Source organism: Antedon bifida, chromosome 11, assembly GCF_963402885.1.
Source record: "Antedon bifida chromosome 11, ecAntBifi1.1, whole genome shotgun sequence".
Taxonomy (NCBI): domain Eukaryota; kingdom Metazoa; phylum Echinodermata; class Crinoidea; order Comatulida; family Antedonidae; genus Antedon; species Antedon bifida.
Genome location: NC_136236.1, coordinates 18247771 through 18273347, shown reverse-complemented (window position 1 = coordinate 18273347; position 25577 = coordinate 18247771). Strand labels below are relative to the sequence as shown.

At 32.8% G+C, this 25577-nt stretch overlaps 3 protein-coding genes across 3 annotated transcripts; 2 read left to right on the top strand and 1 right to left on the bottom strand.

Annotated features, from left to right (window-relative positions):
- The first annotated feature begins 2460 nt into the window (after window positions 1-2460).
- Window positions 2461-23583, top strand: LOC144855496 (alpha-N-acetylneuraminide alpha-2,8-sialyltransferase-like). The gene is made up of 8 exons (XM_078713386.1): window positions 2461-2584; window positions 4995-5102; window positions 5437-5709; window positions 7177-7312; window positions 8358-8473; window positions 18435-18524; window positions 18945-19186; window positions 20137-23583. The coding sequence occupies exons 2-8, from the start codon at window positions 5035-5037 to the stop codon at window positions 20355-20357; spliced, it is 1146 nt and encodes a 381-aa protein (XP_078569512.1). The 5' UTR covers window positions 2461-2584; window positions 4995-5034; the 3' UTR covers window positions 20358-23583.
- LOC144855487 (protein toll-like) lies at window positions 9411-13548 on the bottom strand. The gene is made up of 2 exons (XM_078713375.1): window positions 13423-13548; window positions 9411-12230 (listed from the first exon to the last, which is right to left on the bottom strand). Exon 2 carries the CDS (start codon window positions 12204-12206, stop codon window positions 9597-9599), a length of 2610 nt encoding a protein of 869 aa, XP_078569501.1. The 5' UTR covers window positions 12207-12230; window positions 13423-13548; the 3' UTR covers window positions 9411-9596.
- On the top strand, window positions 14204-16595 carry LOC144856145 (protein toll-like). The gene has a single exon (XM_078714108.1). The coding sequence runs from the start codon at window positions 14350-14352 to the stop codon at window positions 16459-16461; it is 2112 nt and encodes a 703-aa protein (XP_078570234.1). The 5' UTR covers window positions 14204-14349; the 3' UTR covers window positions 16462-16595.
- Window positions 23584-25577: the final 1994 nt, after the last annotated feature.

Sequence of the window (25577 nt, the reverse complement as noted above, 5' to 3'; positions counted from 1 at the left end):
ATACAAATGTATTGATTTGTTGCGATGAATAAAACATTCCAAATTATTTGGCGGCGGAGCGGTATACTTCCATGGTTTAAAACAAGTAGGTAAATTTATGGGCCCTTCAAATAAACTTAAAACCATAAGATATAGTATTGCAATACTATACTGTAAATACCTATTAACCACTTTTGGTCGCCATTTGAATCGCAAATTTCTTACTGTGAGTGTTGGTACTGTTAGATATAATATTATACAAATAATGCATGTTTATGAGTGTAATGGTACAAACAATGGCATGAGGTGAATGGTGAAAGGTTATCTATCAACGAGGCAACGCATTTGGTTTTTAATAATAATTATTAAATATTATTATTTATATGGATTTTATAAACTGTAGTGTTAATTATGTCAAAAAACGACCAAAACAATCCTAGGCCTAGGAAGGCTAAAACGCCGAGGCCTAGCCTAATACTAACATGCCTACTACTAGCTAGGCCTAGGCTGAAAGACAGCAATATGAAACTTTGACAGGCAACTGAAATTAGTACATATATATCTCTCCAAATCGTATACAAAAATCTGCTGCTGGTGTTTACAAACGAAACTGAGGCCAGACGACAGGTGGCGCTATTGTATTTCACAGTAATTTGTATACTAGATTTTTTTTCATCCGCGAAACGGTTTTTTTTTCATACACAAAAATGTTTCAAAAAGTACTATTAAACGATCGTTTAATAGTGCGTACTATTGCACGCCATGTGACCCACAATCGTCCAATCAAATGACAGGAATTTATTTAGGTGTTATATAAAAACATATAATTATACTAATAAACTGTATTACTGTGAGTGTGGGAGGCCCTAATGTTAGATTATAGAAACATATATACAAATAAACTATATGACTGGCAGTTGCTTCTCAACGTTTGTATTAATTAATAATTACAAAAAATATAAACGTCGTAGTGGTGTGTCGTCACATATACTTTACTATTTCAATCGACTATGACAGTACCGTAACAGTTTTAACAAAGTATTAAATCGCAAATGTTTTACTGTATTTAGTGGTATATTATTTATCGGCCTATAAAACATGAACAAAATATTTCATTGCTGAGTGGATAAAGAATATATAAATTGTTCCTCTTTGTACCTTCTCTCAATCTTAATGTTACATACAAAACACAAATTGGGTTTGTTTAAATGAGTCCAAAAATAAAAAATGTGGCTTCTCTTTCGGAATCATCGTGTCTATTTATTCGTAAACGACAATGTATTATAGTCCTGCAGCAGTACGTACATTTGAAATCGCCAGCGTTTTTACGCTGAAATTACTGTGTATTCGAGAACGTCCATCTAGTAATAATAAGCTATTGTTTTATTTTGCAGCAGAGGAGGCACAATTCTTTACAGATGTGCAAACAAATAAAAGTACATACAAGCGGTTTAAAAACATACATAATAATAATAAATAACATAAAATATAAGTTATGAAATTGTAAGTAAGGAGAAATAATAATAAAAAGTTGTGTCATGTAATAATACTATAAGGTTTCAGTTCGTTCTTTCCATGCAGTTTTTAAAAATAATTTACAATATTTGTCAAAGATTATAGTTGTTAGTTGATACTGTAGTTGCTTATTTGTCGGATTGGGTATTCTTTATGATTTTCACCCGAGATAGTCAATTCTATGTAAATCAAATTTGTTTAAAATATCCTCAATATTTTTAAGCCATTTCCAACTTAGTGTGTCTTTTAATACAAAGAGAGCTCTAAATAGTAATCTTGGCCAGCGGTATTTTCCATATTTTTTAGCCTATACAAGTATGTCGTCAGGATTGACTCAATAGATTTCCAGCCAAGTTCACCATAGGGCTTCCTTTGCGACCGATTTGCATACAAAATATACATGGGACACTCTACGCACTTGTTAACATAGAAAATCATTATCTATGCAATTTTTTAGCTAGTGGCACCAACTAAAAAATAGGGTGTGGTGGTGGGGGGGGGGGGGTGTTGCATGATAACCCCTTCTGGCGACTGTACCATATTCTTTCTGCGCAAGAGCATTTTGTGCACAGTGGACCTACGGTATATAGTCCATACCCGAGAAGACTACCAGAACCATGGAGCGAGTGAGCATCGAACGCTTGCCATAAGGATTGATTTGAGCGTTTAATATTTGTGAGGTAGGTATTAATAATAGAACCAGATAGGATCGATATGATAGGAAAATTCGGTAATACAGCATCTCATTTGTGTCATATTGTGATGTCTGTTGAAAGGTTAGGTGTGGTGTGCGGTATATTTTATAAATTGACTGTCTGTTGAATAGAAAACAAACTTCTTTTTTTTTTAAATGTAATTGACTTTCCAACCTCGGAAAAAAAATCCGTGTGCCGGTAGATAACAAGCGCCCCCTCTGGATTAAGAGTACGCCTACGACAATTTCAGACAGCGCATTTAGTTAATATACACCGTTAGTGAAGAATAACGATATGACGTGTATAATCCATTAATAATGTATTGATTGAGAAGAAATGCAACGTTGGAAACTAAAGATAATGATTTAAAATAAACTTCACAAGAAATATAAAACGTAAGTAATCTTTACATTACTTTAACGGCGGGTCGTTCATTGCATTGCTGTTTTATGTTTATTCAATATTTTTGTCTTTGTGTTCCATTGACTGTACATACATTCACATTCACACCAAATTCGGCGCCCGCAGGCCTATATTATATACAAAAGCAAAATACTGAAGAAATGACAATGCTGTGGGTATCAGTGGCTGGATCTCAATGGAGACGATAAAGTAAAACAGCCAGAAAGTTAGCAGAGCTAGGGCCTATATATTATATTTATGTATGTATTATTGACGAATTGTTGCAATGAATGATTGATTCTAATTGACAATTCTGTTCCGTCTAACTCACAGGTGAGTGAGAGACTTACCTAAAGAAATATAAAAATGTGTCGAGTTTCACTCTGACTAAAGCTCTGTCTACACTATCAAACTTTGAAAAGTGATGTGCCCATGTATGGACATGATGATGTCATATAACTACCGTATTTGGGCATATCACAACCATATTTGAAATGTCCATGTTTTTGACAATGTTGACCAATTGTCGTTCACGTTTTTTGTTAAGGCAAAAAGGCTTAGTATTGCAAGATCATCGCTATCTTGGACTTGCACAGTGTACGGTTTTCATTAAATATATCATTCCATGCTATCATTCTAAATATCTAATAATAATTGTTTTCATTTCATTTTGTCTTGGTAAAAAGGGAGGATATTTTATATTCCTCCCCGGAGTTTATAGCTTCTCTACCCGAACACAAATCGACAGACACAGTTTAACAAGAACGATTTTAATTAAGTCTTTTTCCAATATTTTATTTTTATATTTTAATTTACATCCTACCTAAAATTGTAATTGAAAGAAAATAATGGTTTAGTACTGAAAATCAAGCATCTTATTATGTAAATATGCAACGTGAAAGCAGCTTTCATGTGACGACGGACTTCATTAAGCTCTTCTATTTATACTAACTCCTCCATGTGGCTTAATCACTATTTCTACATGGCAGAATGTTTATTTTAGTATTCTCTCTGACTAAAGCTCTGTCTACACTATCAAACTTTATGTGCCAACAGTGATGTGCCCATATATTATGAACATGATGATGTCATATCACAACCATAGTTACTGTCCATGCGTCTTTTTTCACGTTTCACGACACAAAGGCTTAGTATTGCAAGATCTTCTCCATGTGGTTTAATCATTATTTCTACATAAGGAAATATATATATATATTGGCAGAATGTTTATCTTAATATTCGAAAAATACATAAATATCGCGATCAAATTGTATTACGATTTTAAAAAACATGAATAAAAAAAAAACATGCAAAGGGAAGGATATCAATATTATTTTAAACAATCAAAATGCGTCCAGGATCATAGGACAATTCCGTGATACAGCATGTATAACATGCGACAACTGTATCATAGATCTACGAATGGTTTTAAAATGATTCTTGACTATGAAAACATGGGTCCGAACACCAAATTGGTTTGGTTGGGTTATTGGTCGAGATATAGCAAAAAGTTGATTTTTGTATAATGGCGGCACTGATTTGCATAACATTACATTTTACAATAATGCATCATGTTACAATGGTAAATAGTAAATATACAGCAATTACTGTAATATCTACAGTATATCAAACATTTTACAGTAATCACTGTATGAACAATTTACAGTAACAATGTGGTTACTGTAATTATTTTTACTGTAATTTTCTACAGTAATTACTGGCAACTAGAGCCAGTAAAATTACGTGTATGAAAGTTTTGAAAAGAGTTGGTATCGTCTCCCGGTGTGCTGATCTGGTAGGCGCTGAGGACCTAATCCAAATTTTCTCAGTTTCCAGTTAAGCTTGAGGACCAAGAATAATAAATTTAACATTTAACATTTTCTAAACTCAGACCATAACAAGCAAGACCATTGGTTAATAATAGCTGTAAATTATAAAGACTCGATTTGTTAAACATTGCATTGTTACAGCTGGATTTTGGTGGATTTTGGTAGATTTTTGGCTCAATAATCGTACCTTTGTTGTGTTTTATGTCGTATTGTTGAGGGCCCTTTAAAATCAGCTTCCGCTGGCTGGGTCACCCTCTTGAAACATGGTTGAATAAATAAAATAAATAAACCTTTATCAATGAGTCAACATGTGGAACAACATTCTTCGTAGCACACTAAAAATAATTTGTATAGAACCTTTCTATTGCGAATTTAACAGCTTATTTTGTTGTGAATAACATTATTTGAAACTGCAACGTACATGGCTTATTCAGAGTCTGATTTTATTAATTTTCATTTTTTGTGTTTTTGGAAGACAATATAACATCTTTTAAGTGTTCAATCAATAATAATATATAGTAAACATTAGATTGTTTACAATTATCTGATGTTTTTCTCTTAAATGTTTTTCTAGCATTATACGCCTTGATCTAATCATTAATTATTTGAAAACAATGAAGCCATCTCTTCAGTTCTTTTGGTTCGCACTTGTATTGTCTGTTATGTTTACAACGTGTTTATGGTAAGAAAAATTTCCAATTATTAAAAATACTGTTTTTCTTTTAATTTTATTAATTTTTGTTTTAATACCATAATAATATCTTTCTTCTTCTTATTATTATTATTATTTTTTTTTTAAAAGCATTTGTTTACTCCCAAATAAGGGAAATTTATAACATTCCGGGTTTGATTCATTGCGATTGGTTTCATTTATAATGATAGCGGTTTAGTCTGGCCTAAATTTGACCTACAGAGAAAAAGGTCATATACCTAGGCAACCTATTTGATGTAGGCCTACTGACGTATCACTGCAAAAATCTAATCTCGCACAATCTCCTTTTATGCATTTACACTAGGTGGAACATTCATCAGCAAAATATCGATAACAAGTATGTTCAGATGAGATTTAATTCACCAGTCATAGATTTAAAGAAATTGAAAATCAATTTCACGAGCATAAAAGCAGAAAAGAAAACAATAGAGGACAATTTACCAACACAATTAACTATTCGAAGGGATAAATTTACGTATATTGGAAATATGTCAACCAAAAGTGAAAGTAAACTCAACATCTCAACTATGTTTATGAAACCCTGGAAACATAACATATCGAATTTGCAAGATTTAAGGTAAACAAGAAATATTTCTTACAAAAAACGCTGCTCGCTTATTGACAAATATTTTTTATTTCAAATTTGTTTTTGAATGTGTCATTTTATTGTCACATAATAGTTATTTTACCTGAAAAAAAGTTAATTTAAAGCAACAAATACTTAAATTGTGGTTTCTTTTCTCTTTTTATATGTGAATAAATATTATTTTTTGGTTACAGAAGTGAATACTCAATTTCTGTCACTTTAGTTAATTTTATTGCTAAGGTCAAGTCTGGAGGTCACTTCATCACCCTAGATATTTCAAGTGTGAAGTATCCTATTTCAAACACAAACTTTATTGGACTGTTTTGATAATAATTCAATGAATATCTGACAGTGAATTACAGTCAAAAGTCGTATTATAGTCAAATAGGACTCATAAATACAAGAAATGCTTTGGGATTTGTAATTTTAGCATGACATGTCCTAATAGACTCTTTTCCCAGACGTTTTTTGGGTCTAGCAGCTGGAATCAATAAATTATAGTGGAGTTTACATTTTCGCATTTCTGTCGTCCTGAGTAGCGGGCTAGAGCAGCAGCGTGAAAAAATGCATTATATTGTGAGCAAATAAATAATAATCATAATCATATATCAAATGTTACGTTTCCATATGCTAAGCATATCAATAAACGGTCCCGCTCCACAAATAGGAAAACATGGACAACAACATACATGCCACACATGAACAAATGATTAAAATACGACGTTGAGCAGATTTTCTAAACAGCATGATAATCCTATGTATAATTCCGAAAATTTATTTTGGTAAATAATGTTTCTAAATATAAACAAAACATTGCCATTTAAACAAGAAAAACCCCATTTATTCATTTTTTTTCTCATTTATTTCAATATCGTCATCGCAGCCTTAGCTGAAGTATAAAGATATTTACATTATTCTCAATAATAAAATGTGTATAAAAGTATAAAACCAATTGTAATTATATATAATATATTGACACCAGAAATACTATACAGGAACATTATAAAAGTTTAGCTTAAAATAGTAAAACACCAAAAAAACACCAAAAAGGACCAATAAGGCTAACATAAGACATTAAAAATAGTGAATAAAGGGAAATTATTATAATACTATATGTTATAGGTAAGTATTATTTTTTATTACTCTAGCTGCTTCCTATGTTAATGTCACCATGTTACCATTGTCGATATAGGCCCTCTAATTTTATGATAAGAAAGAAGAAAGGATAATTAATTTGAAATATAAAGTATTCAATGTTTTCCAAATATTGTTGTATTATTCTACAAAATAATTGTTATTATTTGCTCAGTGTTAGTCTCAGTGTGCCCAAATACGGTAGTAATATGACGTCATCATGTCCATATGGGTATGGGCATATCACATGTTTTGTCTTAAATACTTCCGTATATCGGTACATATGAGTATATGAGTGTTTTCAATCTCTTTCTTCTTTTACAGATCCGACTTAAAGAAAACTGTTCATACTGAATTGATATTAAGCCAAAGAAACGTCAACATATCTCAAACATTTAAGTTCTTCTTAGGGCGGGGAAGCATAAATATAAGTGAGGAATTCTACAAATTGCTAATCAAAGTATGTTTTTAAACTTTGTATTTAATAGATCAAAAATAATTGTAGACAGTGTGTGTAAGCAGATACAACATTAATATTGTATTGTTTTTTTTAAAAATCGAAATATTTCTCTTTATTTGCTTATCTTCAGGAATAATAATAATCTACAATGTAACATATATACTTATAACAAACCGATGAACCATAATCAAAATAATTTAAAAAGAAATCAGAATGCTAAAAACTAAACCTGGAAAAAACAAATATCATATAACCTATAACTAAGCTACAAATAACAAAGATAATTGGTTATTTTATTTCTAGTTATTTTATTTTGGCTTGTTCATTTTATTACTTGTGATTGGTAAATTGATTGTCTATTTAAGAATTCTTGGTAAATCACATATTGAATTTTTATGAAAACAAAACATACACATACATTTTAAGTAACAATTTAATGTTTACCGACCGACCGACCAACCGACCGACTAACACTGAATCAGTAAAACGAAATTCAACGGGAAATAAGAAAATTCATTGGGTAATGATACCAACATTGCATGGTTGGTGACGCAAGTGTGGAGTAGTAATTGAATATCATGTGACCCACAATCTTCCAATCAAATGACAATAATATACTTAGGTGCATTATGAATTACATTATGAATATTAGGAACAAATTTAAAAATACTGAATCATGAATGGCTCACTTTTATTTTATATGCTTCTAGAAAAGCGGTCTTTAATAATTTTTAATTTTTAATTCCAAGTACAAATTCCGGTAATTGTATTACCCCCTATTATCTCCCACCCATCCCCGGGTCAGTTTAAGTACATATAAGAATAAATATAACAGACAAAATAAAAAGATATTTATCAAAGTTATTAGTGGAGCTTCTGACTCTATTAATTGTTGAGTTAATTAAACTGATCAATGTTGCTATGGTGACATCAGTGCTTGACAATGGTTGAGAAAAAGCACATTAAAGTCGAGTCACTGCATCTTCGATTGATATTACTCTTAAATAATTAATATAGTAATATAATATTACTTTTATATTCACAGGATTCTCCAGAAAGTAACGTAGGCGCATACAAGAGATGTGCTATTGTTGGTAACGGAGGAATATTGAATGGAAGTAAATGCGGCAAAGAAATCGATAATGCTGACTTCGTTATAAGGTTGGTAATATTCATATTCATATTCATTTATTATCCAGAAATAAATAATAATCATTAAACCGTACATTAAAAGATTGCTTACTCTGAATTCCTTCCATTGTAAATACAATAATATCATAAAGCAAGGCAATCTAACAGCAGGACACTGAGCTCTCCTTGACAAGATAGGAACTCGTAACAGTCCTTTGATCTTATGTCTGGCTGCGACAAACACAAACAGTCACTGTAATATGTAGGCTACATATTCTCCACGGCGCACGGTGTTTGTTTGTTCAGCCACAGATAAACTCTCTGATCTCCTGAGCTCAGCATCCTGTTGTTAGATTGCCTTGCATCAAGGAAGTAAGTTCACGATACATCATGCACGCCTACAGAAATAATGGAATATTCCTATTAGAACTTATTTAGATGTGTTTCGTTAGATATCGTTCTTATAGATCTACTCTAACCATTGTTTTATTCGTATTTGGTGTTGTTATAAACCTAGTGTGTTAATCCATCACATAATTAACAAGTTTTCTGAAATACTCTATTTTTATGTTTTGTTTCTTAGTAAAAAATAGCATTGATCTATTTTGTACTCAATGAAAAATATTTACACACCATCATATGTCGGCGCCATTCCCCATAATCACTAATCGCATCCCATCATACCTTTTGCAGCGTGACGCAATTTACGTAGAGTAATCGATCTTCTGATCACGATCTTTGATTTAAGTTAATATAAAATAAAGCATGTCTATGTATTGGTAAAGCTTTGTTTACACTTGGATGCAACGCAAGGCCGCAGCAAATAATGTGATCAATTTCGACGCGAGTAATTGGTAAACGCACTGGTGTTGCGCCTACGAACGCGGGTGCGTTGCGTACAAGTGGAAACCGACCTTCATGGAGGAGACTGACCGGAAGTGAATTTGAAATTGCGCTAAAAACAATGTTACAGAATGATAGTAAAGATTTAAATAAAGACGTTTTTTTTTAAACACATAAATATTCTTGTAATTAAAAATTAATTTAAAAACCGTAACATAAACATAAATCCATGATACAGCTAAGTTTGATCACGTGTGACACATTTATAAGCATCAAAATATCTTTGTAAAAGTGAGTTAAAAATATACGTTCACATGTTTTCATTAAGAAGAACATCCGGCTGGTAGCCTCTGTTGTCCATTTCTGCGTCACCTCGAAGACGAGCTTCACGAGCAGTAGCGTTCTCTTTCGGAAGTGCAAAACACAGCTTTTCCCAGAACAACGGGTCATTCCATTCTACGTATGTATTAGAGCTTAAGTAAAACTTAATATCTTCATTCACTATGTCCTCGAGAGGGATGTTTTCCAAAAGGACAACAATCAAGTGATCTCGTTGCTGTTGTAAAGAGTACTGGTGAGCTGCCTTGAACTGCATAATGCACCACTTGTCAGCAAGGAACGCTCGAGAAAGTAGAATGACCGTTCGTCTGCTGACGTTTACCGTATCAATGATCGCCGTTGCAATACAATCACCAACCAGAAAATCTCGATCCCGTATACATAGTTTATACGGAGAGGTTATACCTTCAAGTTTTGGTACAAACGAGTTCATGACCAGCGGGAAGTCGTCATTACTATACGAAATAAACGCATCGTATATGTTATCATCATCCTTATCAGTCTCATTGTGTAAGATGGAAATACCGAATCTAGCGTATAGCACCACACGGATCGTGCGTCTGAATTTAAAGGCGATGACTGACACTATTAACAGAAGAAGACTGACGCTAGACACTGCGATAATGGCAGTAAAGTTATTGACGTTAACAACAGTGACGTCATCATCTTTGCAATGGAACTCATCGTCTGCTAATGATACCAATGGTTTTGAATATGAACCAGTGAAACAGACTATGTTACTTGGGTTTTCGACGACGTTCTTGTTCTCTTTTAGCCAAAACTTTAACCATCGATTTCCACATGTGCATGTGTATGGATTGTCTTGAATACTGAGATACCTTAACTGATTTAATGAGTCGAATATTCCTTCAGGAAGAATCTCTAAATTATTGTTATGAAGATAGATATGAGTAAGGTTAGTGTTGTTTACAAATGCATCTTTGTCAATATGCTGAAGCGAATTGTTCTCCATATGGATTTCCTCAAGTGCTGCAAGAGGTTCCAATTCGTTTGTCAATTCAGTAAAATTATTTCTATCTAAGTAAAGTGCCCTGAGTGATGCTATACCAATAAATGTATCATTCTGCATATCATATAGTAAGTTATCACTCAACAACAGTTCATATAGATATTCCAGCCTCATCATGTGACTTACGAGGTAATACACATTACTCATGCGCAGTGACCCACTAAAGTCTAAAATATTGATATTAGCAACTAGAGCGTTCGGAAGATAGTTATAACTACAGTTTGCAATTACATAATTGTCTGGTGACATTCTGTAATACGTTGAACAGTTATATGCATCTGACGTCCAATCCAAGGGACAAAGAACATCTTCTAGGCTTACTTGAGATACTGACTGTCCCGCGGATGAATATGGCGCAGAACACACCAACTGATCATAGTCCAATACGCGTATGTTTTCAGTCTGCGTACCATTCCCATTCTTAAGATCCCTTACACGACTACATCCACAATGCAATGGATTACCATCAAAATAGATTCCAATAACATTGTCCGACCAGAAATTCAAATACTCAATTTCATTATGGTAATCATCCGGGATCTGCGTTAATAGATTATGCCGTAAGTCAAGTATCTTAAGGTAGCCAACGTCATCAAAACCATCTTCTTCTATTAAGTGGATGTTGTTGTACGATAGATCTGCCACTTGTACACCATAAAGCACAAAATCTTTCTCTTTGATGATAGAGAGTTTGTTGTGACTAACATTAAGGTATAGTAAGTTGTTGAAGGTTCCTCGTCCCATTTTTAATTTGTAACGCGTTAACTTATTATGTGAAACATCAAAACGTTCGATGATATCTAGCGGTGTATAGCTTGGTAAATATTGAATTGAATTTTTAGATAAATCAACGTTGGTTAAAGATACTAAATATGACCACTTGTCGATTGGAACAGTTTTAAGATCATTTCCACACAAGTCTAAATTCTTAAGCTTAGACAATCCTTTAAAAGTTAATACAGACACATCTTGAATAAAGCTGAAACGCAAACTTAGCGTTTGTAACGGACATGTAACGTTCTCCTTACAAAAAGCATTATCACCAAGTTGAGTAAAATGGTTATAATCCAAATGCAATGTTTGTAATGAACGAATGGATCTGAAAGCGGCAATGCTATTATTGGAAATGTTACTATCGACGATAATAACCTCTGTTAAATTGAAATCTGCAAAGGTAAATTCATCAATTAGATTAAACCCGCATCCTTTCGATTGGAAAGACTTTAACGTGAAACTATGTTTAGAAACCATCGTATCATTCAGCTCATACATTCTTGACGGTACGTCACATGAAAAAATAATGCGTTCGGTGACCGGCAGACTATCAAACAATTGGAATAAATCTTGATCATCTCTTAATGTACACTCAATACTTTTCTTGATAGCGTGGTCATTCTCGGTTATTTCGCAAGAGTCGTAGCACGTACACACGGAAGAGTTGCCAATTGTTGGATTCCCAAAACAGGTCTCGTGACCGCATATTGTTTCTGTGGCAACATACGTCTGAAACATCAAGGTCACGTATAGGCCTAAAAGGAAGGTAAACGTCATACCGTATGATCTAGTGATTTAAAACTGAAATAAAAAAAATAGTTTACAATCATTTATTGTCTCTGAATACACCATAAATTAGATGTTATGTTTTATGTATTATAGCCTAAGACTATTTAATCATTATTATCTATTTAAGCGGAATTATTCGCGTAAATGGAAAAGTGTTGGTTCTTGCGCATGCGTATTAATAATTTTCCGAATCTACTTTTTTAGTGCGAAAAATACGAACTCATATGAGTGTTTGATTTATTTGCGCTATTAGTTTCGCGAAAACAGGCTTTAAACAGGAATAGTGGGTACAGTGACATAGCCTACAGTTAAATATAATAATGTCCATGGAGGTACGAATTCCTCCATGATATGTCATAATAGAGTTGAACTTTGACAGCTCTACAAAGAGACAATTATAGAAAGTTTACATTAGTAGGATATACAGTATATATAATATTTATAAATAATAGTTAGGACAATGATCACGAGAGGTAACATCGATTAAATTCGCAAACGTTACGTATGTATACTATATAATTTCCTAATCCCGCAGTTAAGCAGTGTACTGTACTTACAAATCAAATCAAATCAACATTATTTCTTCCACATAAAATAAGAACAAAAATCCAATATAAATTGTAATATGAAGGAAGAGGGCAAAACTCAAAAAGTAACGCCAGATGAAAAACAAAAATTCTATTAATCAAAAGACCTTGTGGCGAGCTAACCCTAAATGAATGATATAAATAAAAATTATAACATTTACATTCCCTAATTTTGACAAAATGTTGTCATTGACAATATTGAAATCTGTATGGAAAAAAGCGTTTTTTATCCTATATAATATTTTATTGTAATTGTGTATCGCTTTAGGCAAAGGTCCTTTAAATCTTTTGATTTTTTTTTGTACCGTTTTTTTTCTTTAATTGTGTTGTATACGATAGTGGCTGTTTATATCTTTATGTTATATTGTTGTTTTAAACAAAGATAATAGTGCCGCTGTTGTAAAAGTAAAGATTAAGTAATTTGACCCAGGATCAACGGGTGGTTTGTGTATTTTATACACTTTACACGAATTATTTATGACGTCACCATCTTAAGGAATGTACAGGTTTCGTTAAGGTGTTTTCTTGTCCTCCAGCAGAGGCCGCAAATGCCGAAAACAAAAAAAACAAGACAATGGAATTTAAAGCTTTGGAGAAACTAAAATAAATGTACTTACATAGTGTGTTCTCTGGAGATAGATGTGGCTTTTAAATCGTACTGCTGTCTACTATTGAATCATAGCGGCCTACGTATGTCCAGTCCAAGCGTTAGCGGAAAGCAGGGAGTGTGGCGCAATAAGCCGGATGGTACAACACACCACTATTTTGTCTTTATGCAACCGGAAATTAACCAAACGACGAAAAGGGTCACCTTATAACTGTGAGTTCATTGTGGAAAGAGGTCAGGGGTACACTGTACAATTACATTTTGTGAATTCATCTTGTCAATCTTTTAAAGTCAACTGCGCAGTCGCAGTCATGTATACGCATACGATTATGTTTTTGTTTGATTACCAATAAAACGGTTATGAGGATTCGCCGAGGAAAACAGAATTATTAAGCGATAAAGTATAGGCCTATGCGTAAGGTTCGTGTGAGTAGGCCTATTGAGATTTACAGTGTTAACTCTTCTAAAAACGTATTTGACAATGTCTTGCTCAATGTTTTGCAGCCGAAAATTCAAATATCTTCAATTCGCTGCATGTATGTTATTACTAGACCTACTTGTGGTGATTTCAGTGACTCAGAACTGTGAACATATTAAAATCTCGGACGAATTTCACGCCTGTGGAAATATAACGCAACCAAAGCTATTTAGTTGTAGATGTAAATTATGTAGACCAGTAGGAAATATATCTTTAACTTCTTCATGTTTGGTTAAGCAAGATGTTGATTATGATTTCAATCTACCTCCATCGACGGAGACGAGTATAGGGTGCTTTCCTACAAAAAACGAAACTCAATTAGATAGTGGTATCGTTTTGAATCCGGCTTTTTTGGAACAATGTGGATCCCCTCGAATTTTGAACACTACTTTTTGTAAAGTAATCGGTATTAAGGATAAATTAGCTTCACATTTATACAGTTTAGATACCTTGCAAATAATGTATGCGAGCATTAATGACCGTATCCATCCATCATTGAGAGAATTAACCAATATCTCAAATCTTATTCTGAGCGTCAACAACCTCATCAGCTTACCAGCGTATGGCTTGTGTGCCATGAACACCACGTGTAGACTGAAACTTCTTGATATAAGCTTTAACAAATTGCGGTATATCTCAAAGAGGGCGTTTGATGGGCTGGTTTTTCTTGAGAGTTTATACCTTAATATGAATGATCTACACACTGTATATATGAACACGTGGTTGACGTCGTTACCATTCTTACGCACTTTTAGCGCAAAATTAAACAAAATAGAAATGGTTTTACAAAATGGCGTATCATCAATAAATCATTCACGGATTGAAATACTTGATCTAAGTGAGAACAACATCACACATTGGTCATGCGCACTAGGATTTCACAACTTGACAAGCCTAAACATATCACATAACGCTATATCTATGTTTGATGACGAATGTTTTCAGTTTCCATTGCTTAAGAATTTATATATTCAATATAATAAGTTCTCAAAAATTCCAGAAAATGTCTTTAACCACGTGAAGTTCGATCTGATTAACATATTTATGGAAGGAAATCCATTGTCTTGCGTTTTTCCGCACGAATCTTGTGAAGCGATTCGTTACCTTTTACGAAATAAAAAAGGTTATTTTAATGCTCATACAGTCATTAAAGATTACGAGGCAGTGAGATGCACTGGACCCCCTAAGCTTGCGAATAAAACATTGGCATCGCTTAATTATAAAGATGAACATATTCATTGTGACATTCCGAATAATTTATCTTGTTTGTATTACGAAAGAGTTTGTGATTATCTTAAAGTGTACAATTGTAGCTTCCGTAGCTGGCAAAGTGACCTTCCCAAAGACACGAATATTTTGTATATGACAGGATCATTAAAATTAAACAATGTGTCACGCATTTCATCAACATTTGTTGTTAATGATAACATTCTTCAGCTTTATTTGAATCATAATGCTATTGTTGCATATCCGCAGCGTGCTTTCGACGGCTTAACGAACCTACGGATACTTGCGCTTAATGATAATAACATTTCTGAAGTAAACTTAGCGTTTGAAAATCTCCCTTTTCTAGAAGTTTTATCATTGGACAACAATCATATTAAGAAAGTAAATGCGGCGTCTTTTTCAAATAATGTAAACCTAACCTATTTGTATCTTCATAACAATCTCTTAGAAACACTTCCATCCGGGGTATTTGATGCATTAACTAATCTTGAAATGATTTCATTACATAATAATATATTCAAGTGTGAATGCAATTTGTTATGGCTGAAGAAATGGATAAACAATAACATTAACATTGTTTCGAGACCAGGAGATATTTTATGTGTGAACGCGTATAACGGTATGAGTACCAGTAACGTACCTATACTGCAACTGCTAGACATGTATTTTATTTGCGCTGGATCCGGCGGTAAAGACAGAACAATATATGCGATAATTGTTTCATTATTAACACTAATTGTTTTCATTGTCGCAGTGATACTTGTACGGCGTAGGAAATATATCCGGTGGTACGTGTATATCAAATACGGGAATAGGTTATTTGCTAATGAAGATGATGATGACGAAGATGTCAAAAAGTACGATGCGTTTATCTCCTATAGCAGTCTAGATTACCAAGTAGTGTTGTACGACTTAGCACCAGTTCTTGAGGGTCGTGACCCACCGTATCGACTCTGTCTTCATTATCGAGATTTTCCTGTCGGTGCATCGATTGCTGATACCATCATTGAGACGGTAGCTGCTAGTAGACGGACTATTCTACTTCTATCTCCAAACTTTTTACAAAGTGAATGGTGTTTATTGGAGTTTAAAGTAGCGTATGAACAGGTGTTGAATGATCGAATGAACAGATTAATTGTTATACTTTTAGAAGACATTTTAGAAGATCAGTTCGATAAGAATTTAAAGAAGTATCTATCTACAAATAACTATATTCGCTGGAACGATCCATTATTTTGGGAGAAATTACATAAACTTCTTCCAAATGTTGACCAACGTTTAAATAAACTGATTAAGGCCAAAACTGACGAATACAATTTCGCAGAAGAGATAGGCCTACTGTAGCTATATAAGTTAAGAAGTATACCGTATATATTTAGAAAAACTAAACTACCGTATGTCTACGTTAAGAAGTTTACTGTACATTAACTAAACTACCGTATGTCTACGTTAAGAAGTTTACTGTACATTAACTAAACTACCGTATGTCTACGTTAAGAAGTTTACTGTACATTAACTAAACTACCGTATGTCTACGTTAATAAGTTTACTGTACATTAACTAAACTACCGTATGTCTACGTTAAGAAGTTTACTGTACATTAACTAAACTACCGTATGTCTACGTTAAGAAGTTTACTGTACATTAACTAAACTACCGTATGTCTACGTTAAGAAGTTTACTGTACATTAACTAAACTACCGTATGTCTACGTTAAGAAGTTTACTGTACACTTACTAAATTACCGTATGTTGAAACCTAAACTACTTAATGCCCAAAATAGAAAGTATACGTTATATATAGTAAGTTTAGAGGGGTAGGTAGGCATACTTTATATGTCGTGTTAATAAACGAGAATAAAAAAGGGGTAAATTCCTATTTTAATTTTTAAAAAGATTGACATGTGACATAAATCTTTGTTTAGTACTGTAAATTACTAAATCGTTCTTTTTTTTATAAGCAACAATAATAAAAGTGTGAGAGAATACTTCAGGAACAAATAGTTACTTTGGTTAGTTTTTATGATTAATTAATTAGTATTGATCAATTTGCATTTTTTAAAAACGATTCCACTGTAACATACTTGCACAGAGATTGGTTGGAAAATTGTAATTACTCACTCACTCACTTCTTAGACGTACTCAAGTGCTTTGATACGCAGATCAATACATTCTAATAAGCTAAACAAATAATGGTTTCCATAAAATTGTAAATTGGTTTTATAGTAACTACCTCTAAACCAGAAAACACTTGATGCATTGCAGAGAAATTAATATTGGTGTTCCAGAAGGAGAAGGTGTTGCAAGACCTACGTTGTTTCTTCTTTTTATTATATTCTACAGTCTATTATAAATGGTTTACATGCAGCATTTTGCTGATGATGTTGTTTATACGACAGGTGATTTTGCTATGATAATTATAGATACTTTTTCTAAATGGTATAATGATGAAAAGGCTATGGTTATGTTGCTATAGAAATAGTTATACTGCAGGTGCAGGAAATAATGAATTATATATCGATACGGCACAGTAGATGGATGAAGCTACTGTATTGTTCTAACCACGTGACTATGTAGCGTAGGTTTTTTTTTTTTTTAATATATCTACATATATATATGTATATGTATTTGTTATATTTGCAATAATGTACACTAATTTGTTACTGAACTATGGAGAATTTTTTTCCGAAATAAAAGATGAAAGATGAAAGAAAGTAAAGTAAAAGGTATCTAGGAGTCATAATCGATATATTATAATATATGTTAACTCAGAAACAATAAAGAATATTGGATATAAAAATTACAATGCTGGGTAAAATGGCTGGAAGTTTAAGTAAACCGTTACTAGAAAAATACTATTAGTACTATTCAGCATTGTATTGATTGTTATGCCATAAATCAGTCTGGAGAAATTCACCAGACCTGAATAATTTTTTAAAACCACGTCAAAAGAAAGCGGCTCGACAAAATTGAAATGATTGGTGATACTCATCCCATGGAATAGAATGTCTAGATATAAACAATAACAACTAAAAATGGACCACAATGTAAAACAGGTATTATTTTACCAGATTGTGAAATCATGGATAAATATGTTGTTTTTAAAGTATCGATAGTATAATTTCGCAGTATTCAGTTATAAACTAAAGGTATTTGAAGATGTTATAAATAACAGTATGCATTCAAATATTACTTTTCTCAAATAGTCTAAATCTCTTTCTGTCTGTAATTTTTAGTATCTTTAGAGTGATACCTCAATATGAAAAAAATATTATTACAATATCAAACATTATTATATATTTTATTATTTCTCTTCAGATGTAATGCTCCACCGATCAATGGATTTAAAGAAGATGCTGGTGTTAAAAGTAATTTAACCACTGTCAATCCTTCTATTGTTCAGGTCAGGTGTGTACAGTATCATCATAACTTGTTACGTGTTAATTTTTATCAAGTTTTGCTCTCCATACATCGGGGCTCAATTCTGAATACTGTATTGACAATTTATGACACGCTATTATTTATGACCTAGGTCTAATACTGTAGTACAGTAGTGAACCTTTGCGTCTAATGTTTGGTCCCCTATACTAGGACGCAATGACAAGTATGACGTACGCTAAATACAAGTAGTTGACCAATCAAAGGCGACAGACATATCGGGTGATCCGTCGTTCGTGATTGGTTAACCTATGTTACATATATACGATATGTTGCGCCTAAAACTCCCAGTAGTTTCTAGGTGTATTATTCGCACTTTTTATACTTACGGCCCTCCAGTCTGGTTGGTAGCCGTACTCTGCTAACTTTGTCATAAATCTGTCTTTATAGATTTGGTTACGCACGCACACATGCTCAACAATCCAAATTTATAGAAAAAATGAAGGAATACAACAACTACATATGGTTTCCAAGCTTTACAACTTCCTGGATTTATAAAATGGTAGTTAGAATAAATAAAGCACTAAATACAAATGTGACGTCAGTAAACCTTGTACATGGGAATCCGAATCATTTTAAAGAGACAAGAGTCTTTTGGTCGCAAAGGGGAATACGTAACCGGATATCGACAGGTTAGTAAAGCTGCTTTTACAGCGCGTCCGGATTCGGTTCGGCGCCCTGACGAAAATATCGCGAGCACGAATTCGGTTATCCGTTGTCAAGCGAGGTCATTCATGATCATTGCTGATTAGTCAAAAGAAAAAAATCGTACAATTTCAACAAACAAAAATATGGCTTCTTGTTCCGAATCACGTACGGATTCAAATCGTAAGATACTTTAACACTGAACCTATTTTCCACGATATTTTTCTCAGGGCACCGGACCGATTTCGGGCGCGATGTGAAACCTTAAGTATGGACACCTTCTGAAAATTCCTACACTAAAATTGTTAATTAATTAATTTGTTTTCACATTTTTAAATTGGTTTCCAATATATTATAGTGTTTGATCTTCCTTGTCAGGGAAGAGTGACATCACTCTCCCCTGATTTTGTCAATTATTACATAGTGGAAATTATAACACACCTAAATAGATTCTTGTCATTTGATTGAAGGATTGTGGGTCACATGATATTCAATAGACTTATACTATTAAACTCGTAATGACGTCATCGAGAGTAGTCTTTTCACGCTTTTTGTACGAAAAAAAATTCAAGGCCAACTGTGAACATCCCCGTGATATATCCAATCGTGCTGCGAGAGGTGAAAGATGAAATGTTATAATCACTAGGCTGCGCCTCGTAAAAATCTGACCATACATTATTTGTAGACTCGTACTTTTCCTACTCCCAGGAAAAAAATTCATTTTAAAATTTTGTTTAGCAATATTATTGCTAATCAAACTGATTTTTGAGTCGAGAAACATAGTTTTGTATTGTATTTTTTGCTACACAATTGTGTAAAAAAAAAATGTGTAGCAATAAGGTTGTTTTGTATAGCTTTTTGCTTTGCTACACTGGCGAAATTATTCCCTGACTCCTCGCTATTTTATAAACATTATTGTAATATGATTGTCGTTTAGGCTTTTATATAACCACGGCAGCGCTGATGTTTTGTGACGAGGTTCATCTGTACGGATTTTGGCCGTTCTCAACTGACATACACAACCGTCCGACATCCTATCATTACTACGAAGATGTGAAGCTAAAGAGAGTAGTTCATGCCTTTAATAAGGAGTTTGATGAACTCGCAAAACTACATAGTGAAGGTGTTTTACAACTTCACGTTGATGACTGCTATTAAAGTATTAATGTATTGTCCCCCTGAAAAATAATTGTTAACATTTTTTTGTTGAATATGCCATTTTAATGTCACATAATAGTTTTCCACTTCGACCAAAAATTTACCTGAAAAAACTGTAATTTAAATCAACAAAATTGTCAAATTGGCTGCCAGCCAATGGATTTTTGGTTGAAATAACCATTTATTATGTTATTTATTTTATATCATTATATTTTTTATTATTTATAAGTGAAAACATCATTTTTTCGGGGTTTTTTTTCTATGGAAGTGATTAACTTGATTAAAACTACAAAATAACCTATTCAAAGTCTGATTTAATTAATCTTCATTTTTCATGTTTTTGGGGGACAATACATCTTTAATGCAATTTAGTTCCTAATGTTCATTCTATGGCCTATTTCTGCTGATTTTTTTTAAACAGGTTTTTGAGAAACCGGTTTTTAGTTATTTGATCACATTGCAGTGAACATTATTCTATGGAAATATAAATCTGTCTCGTATATATAATATATATTTGTAAAAGGTACCGTAAAACATCTGTCTCAATACAAACTATCATTAAAATTCTTCTTTTGTTACATACAGTATATATTTACATATATTATTAAACAGAACATTTAACATGCTAATATTAATAGATTTCCATTACATTATAATAATTGCATACATAATGCTTTTAAATACAAGTTACATAGATTCTCATAATTATAAAAAAAAAGAATAAGGGCAACTGTGTTAGGACCGACAGATAAACAAAACGAGTATTTATTATATAAGTATACAGTAGGCCCTACATGTTACTGTTCTTTTTTATTGCTATATGACATTTGCATAGATTATAGATAATGTATGCATCCAAGACGGTAATTTCTACACAGAATTTTGCATCTCAGAATTAAGTATAAATTTATAACCATGTTACTATTGCTTACAATATTAGGAAATACTAGCATCTTCCAAATGACATTAAACCTCCTGGAGTTGAAAAACATTAACTAGAGGGAAATGAAGATATAAACCATACGTAGATTTGGCAATATAAAATTAATCTTCCGGAACTGACAAAAGGAATTTCGTGGACTTATAAAAGGCCTTGCATAATAACAGTTAACAGACAGACCAAGGGGTAGCAGAATGTTCAGCAGCATTTAATGTAATATATTAATGCGAAAAAAAAAATCTACATTTTTATAAATGGCAAACACCTGTTTCAATTGGTCGCGTCCGCAAAATAGTTACTTTTACATAGTATGCGTACTATGGGAACATATTTTCAGTTTGATGAGACCAAAATAGTTTAAGATAAAATGTTAAAACATGCATCGGGAGGAAGAGAGTAAATCCTTCACAAAGTTTTAACAAGACACTGTGGTAAATAGGCCTACGTTATGATAATAAATTGATGATGAATGTCAGGGCGTTGTATTTTTAAAGATGATTTATTTTTAACCCTAATGATTATTAGAATGCGCTATTATTAACATTCCAACATGTCGGGCATATCCTTCCAACAATCAAGGCATCGCATTAAAAATTGCCGAGCCAACGCACTTATTTACCTTAACTATTATCAGTGCCATAGTGTCGCATAAAATCGTGACAAGAAAATTAATAAATAAAAGAAAATTAACATATCAGTAAAAAAAAGGTTTTTTTTCAACCATTCAAGGTTTGTCAACGTGGCTCAAGAGTACATTTATACACACGACGTCAGAGTTATAAAGCCAAGCCAAAATGGAATATAGAATCTAGAAGGTTATTAGCTGTACAATATGGGGTTATTTTGTTTTAAATTAAATTTTATATTAATAAAATAGATTTGATTTTGAATTCTCAAATAAACATTATCTAGTATATAAATGAACGTAAAGGGAATTTGTATTTGTTTTTCTTATATAAGATGGCGAAGTAGTAAAAACTATTCGTTGTTTTGAGTAGCTTTGCTTAGGGCTGTGTGTACGTATCATTACACAATGTAGAGGTTAAATATGAAGAATGTTAATTTAATTTTCATTTAATTTCCTTCCTCATGTGTATTACTTTTTGTTGTAAATTGGTATCGATATTTTATTTTGACTAAATAAATGAATGAATACAATATTGTTCCAATTTATTTTTTCTTTCTTTTCAAAATCGCTTGCTTTTAATATTTTCTCTTTTTTTATTTAACTCCTATTGTGTATTGCAATGCTTTGTGTTGTATTTTTTTTTTTAATTTAATCGATTTTGTCAAAATAATTGAATAAATGTATAAAACGATAATTTTCCCTTATTCGTTTTACAGCAGAATAATGTATTTTTTATCAATCTTTTATACCAGCGTTTTGCAAACGTTTTATTTCGCGGCCTCCTAAAATCCAGTTCCCGGGACCAAACCGCGGCCAAACTACCCACCTGGATCAGCTGGGTAGTTGGGTGGATGAAGCAAATTGGGTGGATGAAGCAAATATAAAATAGTCTGCCACATCAGCCCCACCATGGTTTGTAAAATATGGACCTGTAGGTCCCCGGAAATTGCATTGTAATTCTTTTGGAGGGTAAACAACATTGCACTGATGATCCACCGAAATTAATTTATACCGCACACGACATATGTCATGTCGCCGTCACAGTTCACACAATATTCAATTTTAGCCACCACATCGATTGCGCTTTGTATGTTTACAGTGATCAGAAGATCAAACCACATAAATCATAACTATGTAACATTAAACAAACAACATTCATCATCTCGAAATTTCACTGTTTGTTGTAAACTGCGTATTGCTAAAATAAAGGCACTTTCGATGCTGGGAAAACATTTGTTTTGTTTTCAAGCCACCCCGCGGCCCTTCTAAAATGGTTCGCGGCCCATCCACGGATAAGAGTAGTAACGAATTATCTACCATCTCGCATCCACCCCTAATTGCTGCGCCTTTAATTTCTTTTGTTGAATTCGGATGACCCAATATAACAGTTTATTATTAATTAAGTACAGTATATATAGTGTCAGTTACAATCCTGACTTTTACAAGCTCAACTAATTTTGTCATTAATTTGTTTATATATTTTATCTTTTATGATTTTTAGCTTATATAACTTTTCTTTTACTTGTTTGTTTTACTTTTGATATTGGGGCATTTGCATTTGTTTGGGCAGCATCATTTTGACGACACTTTTTTATGTTGGCTGCCCCAGAATTGTTCGTCCGTCCGTCGTATTATTGAATAAAATGACATTAACACGGTCTGTGTCTTCGTATGTATATGTTGTCACAAATACTTGATTCGCTACAGCCATCCATACTATCATTTGTTGTTTATATTTTATGTACAGTATTTGATAAGGTAAATAAATTGAAACTGAAATTGAAACCTTTTCTTTATCTCAATCATAACACATCCAAGGACCACTGAAACTAGTCATGCAAAAATGCCTTTATTTATATTATGTGCATACAGAAATGATTTTAGGCCGAAAGAAAGCCAACATAACATATCACAAACAATGAACTTCGTGTCAGCATCGGGAAGCATGAATATAAGTGAGGAGGTCCACTGAGAGTGCTAATCGAAGTAGTTCTTAAATGCTGATGCAGGAAAACACAATTCGTGTCACGAAACATAAGATTATGATGTGTAATTTTATTACCAAGATACACATTTAAAGAGTCGAGTTATACAAACCAGTAACATTGCTGTAAACAGATTTTAAAAGTAAACAAAATAAACTGTAGCTACTTGGTAGTTTTCCCATGTCGTTATAAATTATCTTATATTTAGGCCTATAGACTGTTGGTAGCGCACGCACACATGCTCAACAATCCAAACTTATAGAAAAATAAAGGACAACTACAGTATATTTGGTTTTTGAACTTTGCAACAAACTGGATCTATAAAATGAGTGTTAAAATAAATACAAAAGTAATTATACGAATAGTATACGTCAGTAAAATTTGTGAATGGAAATCGGAATCATTTCTACAAGGTAGGCCCTACAAATGTTTTAGTCGAAAATTAAGGGAAACATGTAACCTGCTATCGACAGGTTAGGTTTTAGTGGACATACAATACATGATTAATCATTTGGGTTGGTATTTGTCAATATTTCTGCTTAGGTCAAGATACATAATTCAGAAGTAAAACATTAGGCGTTTATTATCAAACCAATTCATCATCCTAAAAATACACATAACTATTTATTTACATTCATATTATTTTCTAAAACTGACTTATGTATATAAACTGCGCGCATGCTCTCATGTTTTATAGTTTCTAGGTTCAGGCGACGACACATCGATTGACCTGACCTCGGTACGTCAAAAATAAAAAAGCTCCCTATTGACTTGTCTGATTGAAAACTTTAACTAGATTTGAACTCGTCCCTATGCACGCCACGCAAACACCACGTGCACGTCATACGTTAGAATATTGCGCACAGAAAAACGATTATGTCATTGTGACCTCTATTTTGTGTATATACACTATATACATACTACATACAGTGCAGAATAAGTGAAAATAACGGGACCCGCCTTTTATTCCAATTTTATCATGATGACGTCATCAAAATGAAGCACGTAGATTGCAATTTTGGAAGGGGATTATCTGAGCAACAACAACAACAAAATTAAGAAGCCCAGGCTTCTTTTCAAGGTTTATATATATCTATATTATTTAGGATTATATTGAATCTTATATCATTTGTTTATTGTATTGTAATTTTTTAATTAGCCGTTGGATTGCTTAGTTTATTTTAAATCGAATCATATAAAACATTAAATTGTTGTTTTTGTGAGTTTTAAAAGCTATACAGTACAGTGAAAACTGATAGATCAATCAATAGAAAAAGTACTGGAATAAAGTACAAAAGCAGTAGGCCTACAGTACAGTGAAACTGATAGATTGAACAATAGAAAAAGTACTTGGAATATACAAAAGCAGTACAGTACAGTGAAACTGATAGATTCAACAATAGAAAAAGTACTTGGAATATACAAAAGCAGTACAGTAAGTAAAACTGATAGATTCAACAATAGAAAAAGTACTTGGAATAAACAAAAGCAGTACAGTAAGTGAAACTGATAGATTCAACAATGGAAAAAGTACTTGGAATAAACAAAAGCAAACAAAAGCAATATAGTATAGCAGTAAAAACTGAGATATTATTTAACAATGGAGAAATCACTGTGGAATAAACAAAAGCATTACAGTACAGTAAAAACTGAGAGATTTAGCAATG

Coding starts and splice junctions, on each gene's coding strand:
- LOC144855496 (XM_078713386.1), top strand. CDS start 5,035: ATGAAGCCATCTCTTCAGTTCTTTTGGTTCGCACTTGTATTGTCTGTT. Junction 8,474..18,434: donor AATGCTGACTTCGTTATAAG/GTTGGTAATATT, acceptor ATTTCTCTTCAG/ATGTAATGCTCCACCGATCA. Junction 19,187..20,136: donor ACGTAACCGGATATCGACAG/GTTAGTAAAGCT, acceptor ATTGTCGTTTAG/GCTTTTATATAACCACGGCA.
- LOC144855487 (XM_078713375.1), bottom strand. CDS start 12,206: ATGACGTTTACCTTCCTTTTAGGCCTATACGTGACCTTGATGTTTCAG.
- LOC144856145 (XM_078714108.1), top strand. CDS start 14,350: ATGTATGCGAGCATTAATGACCGTATCCATCCATCATTGAGAGAATTA.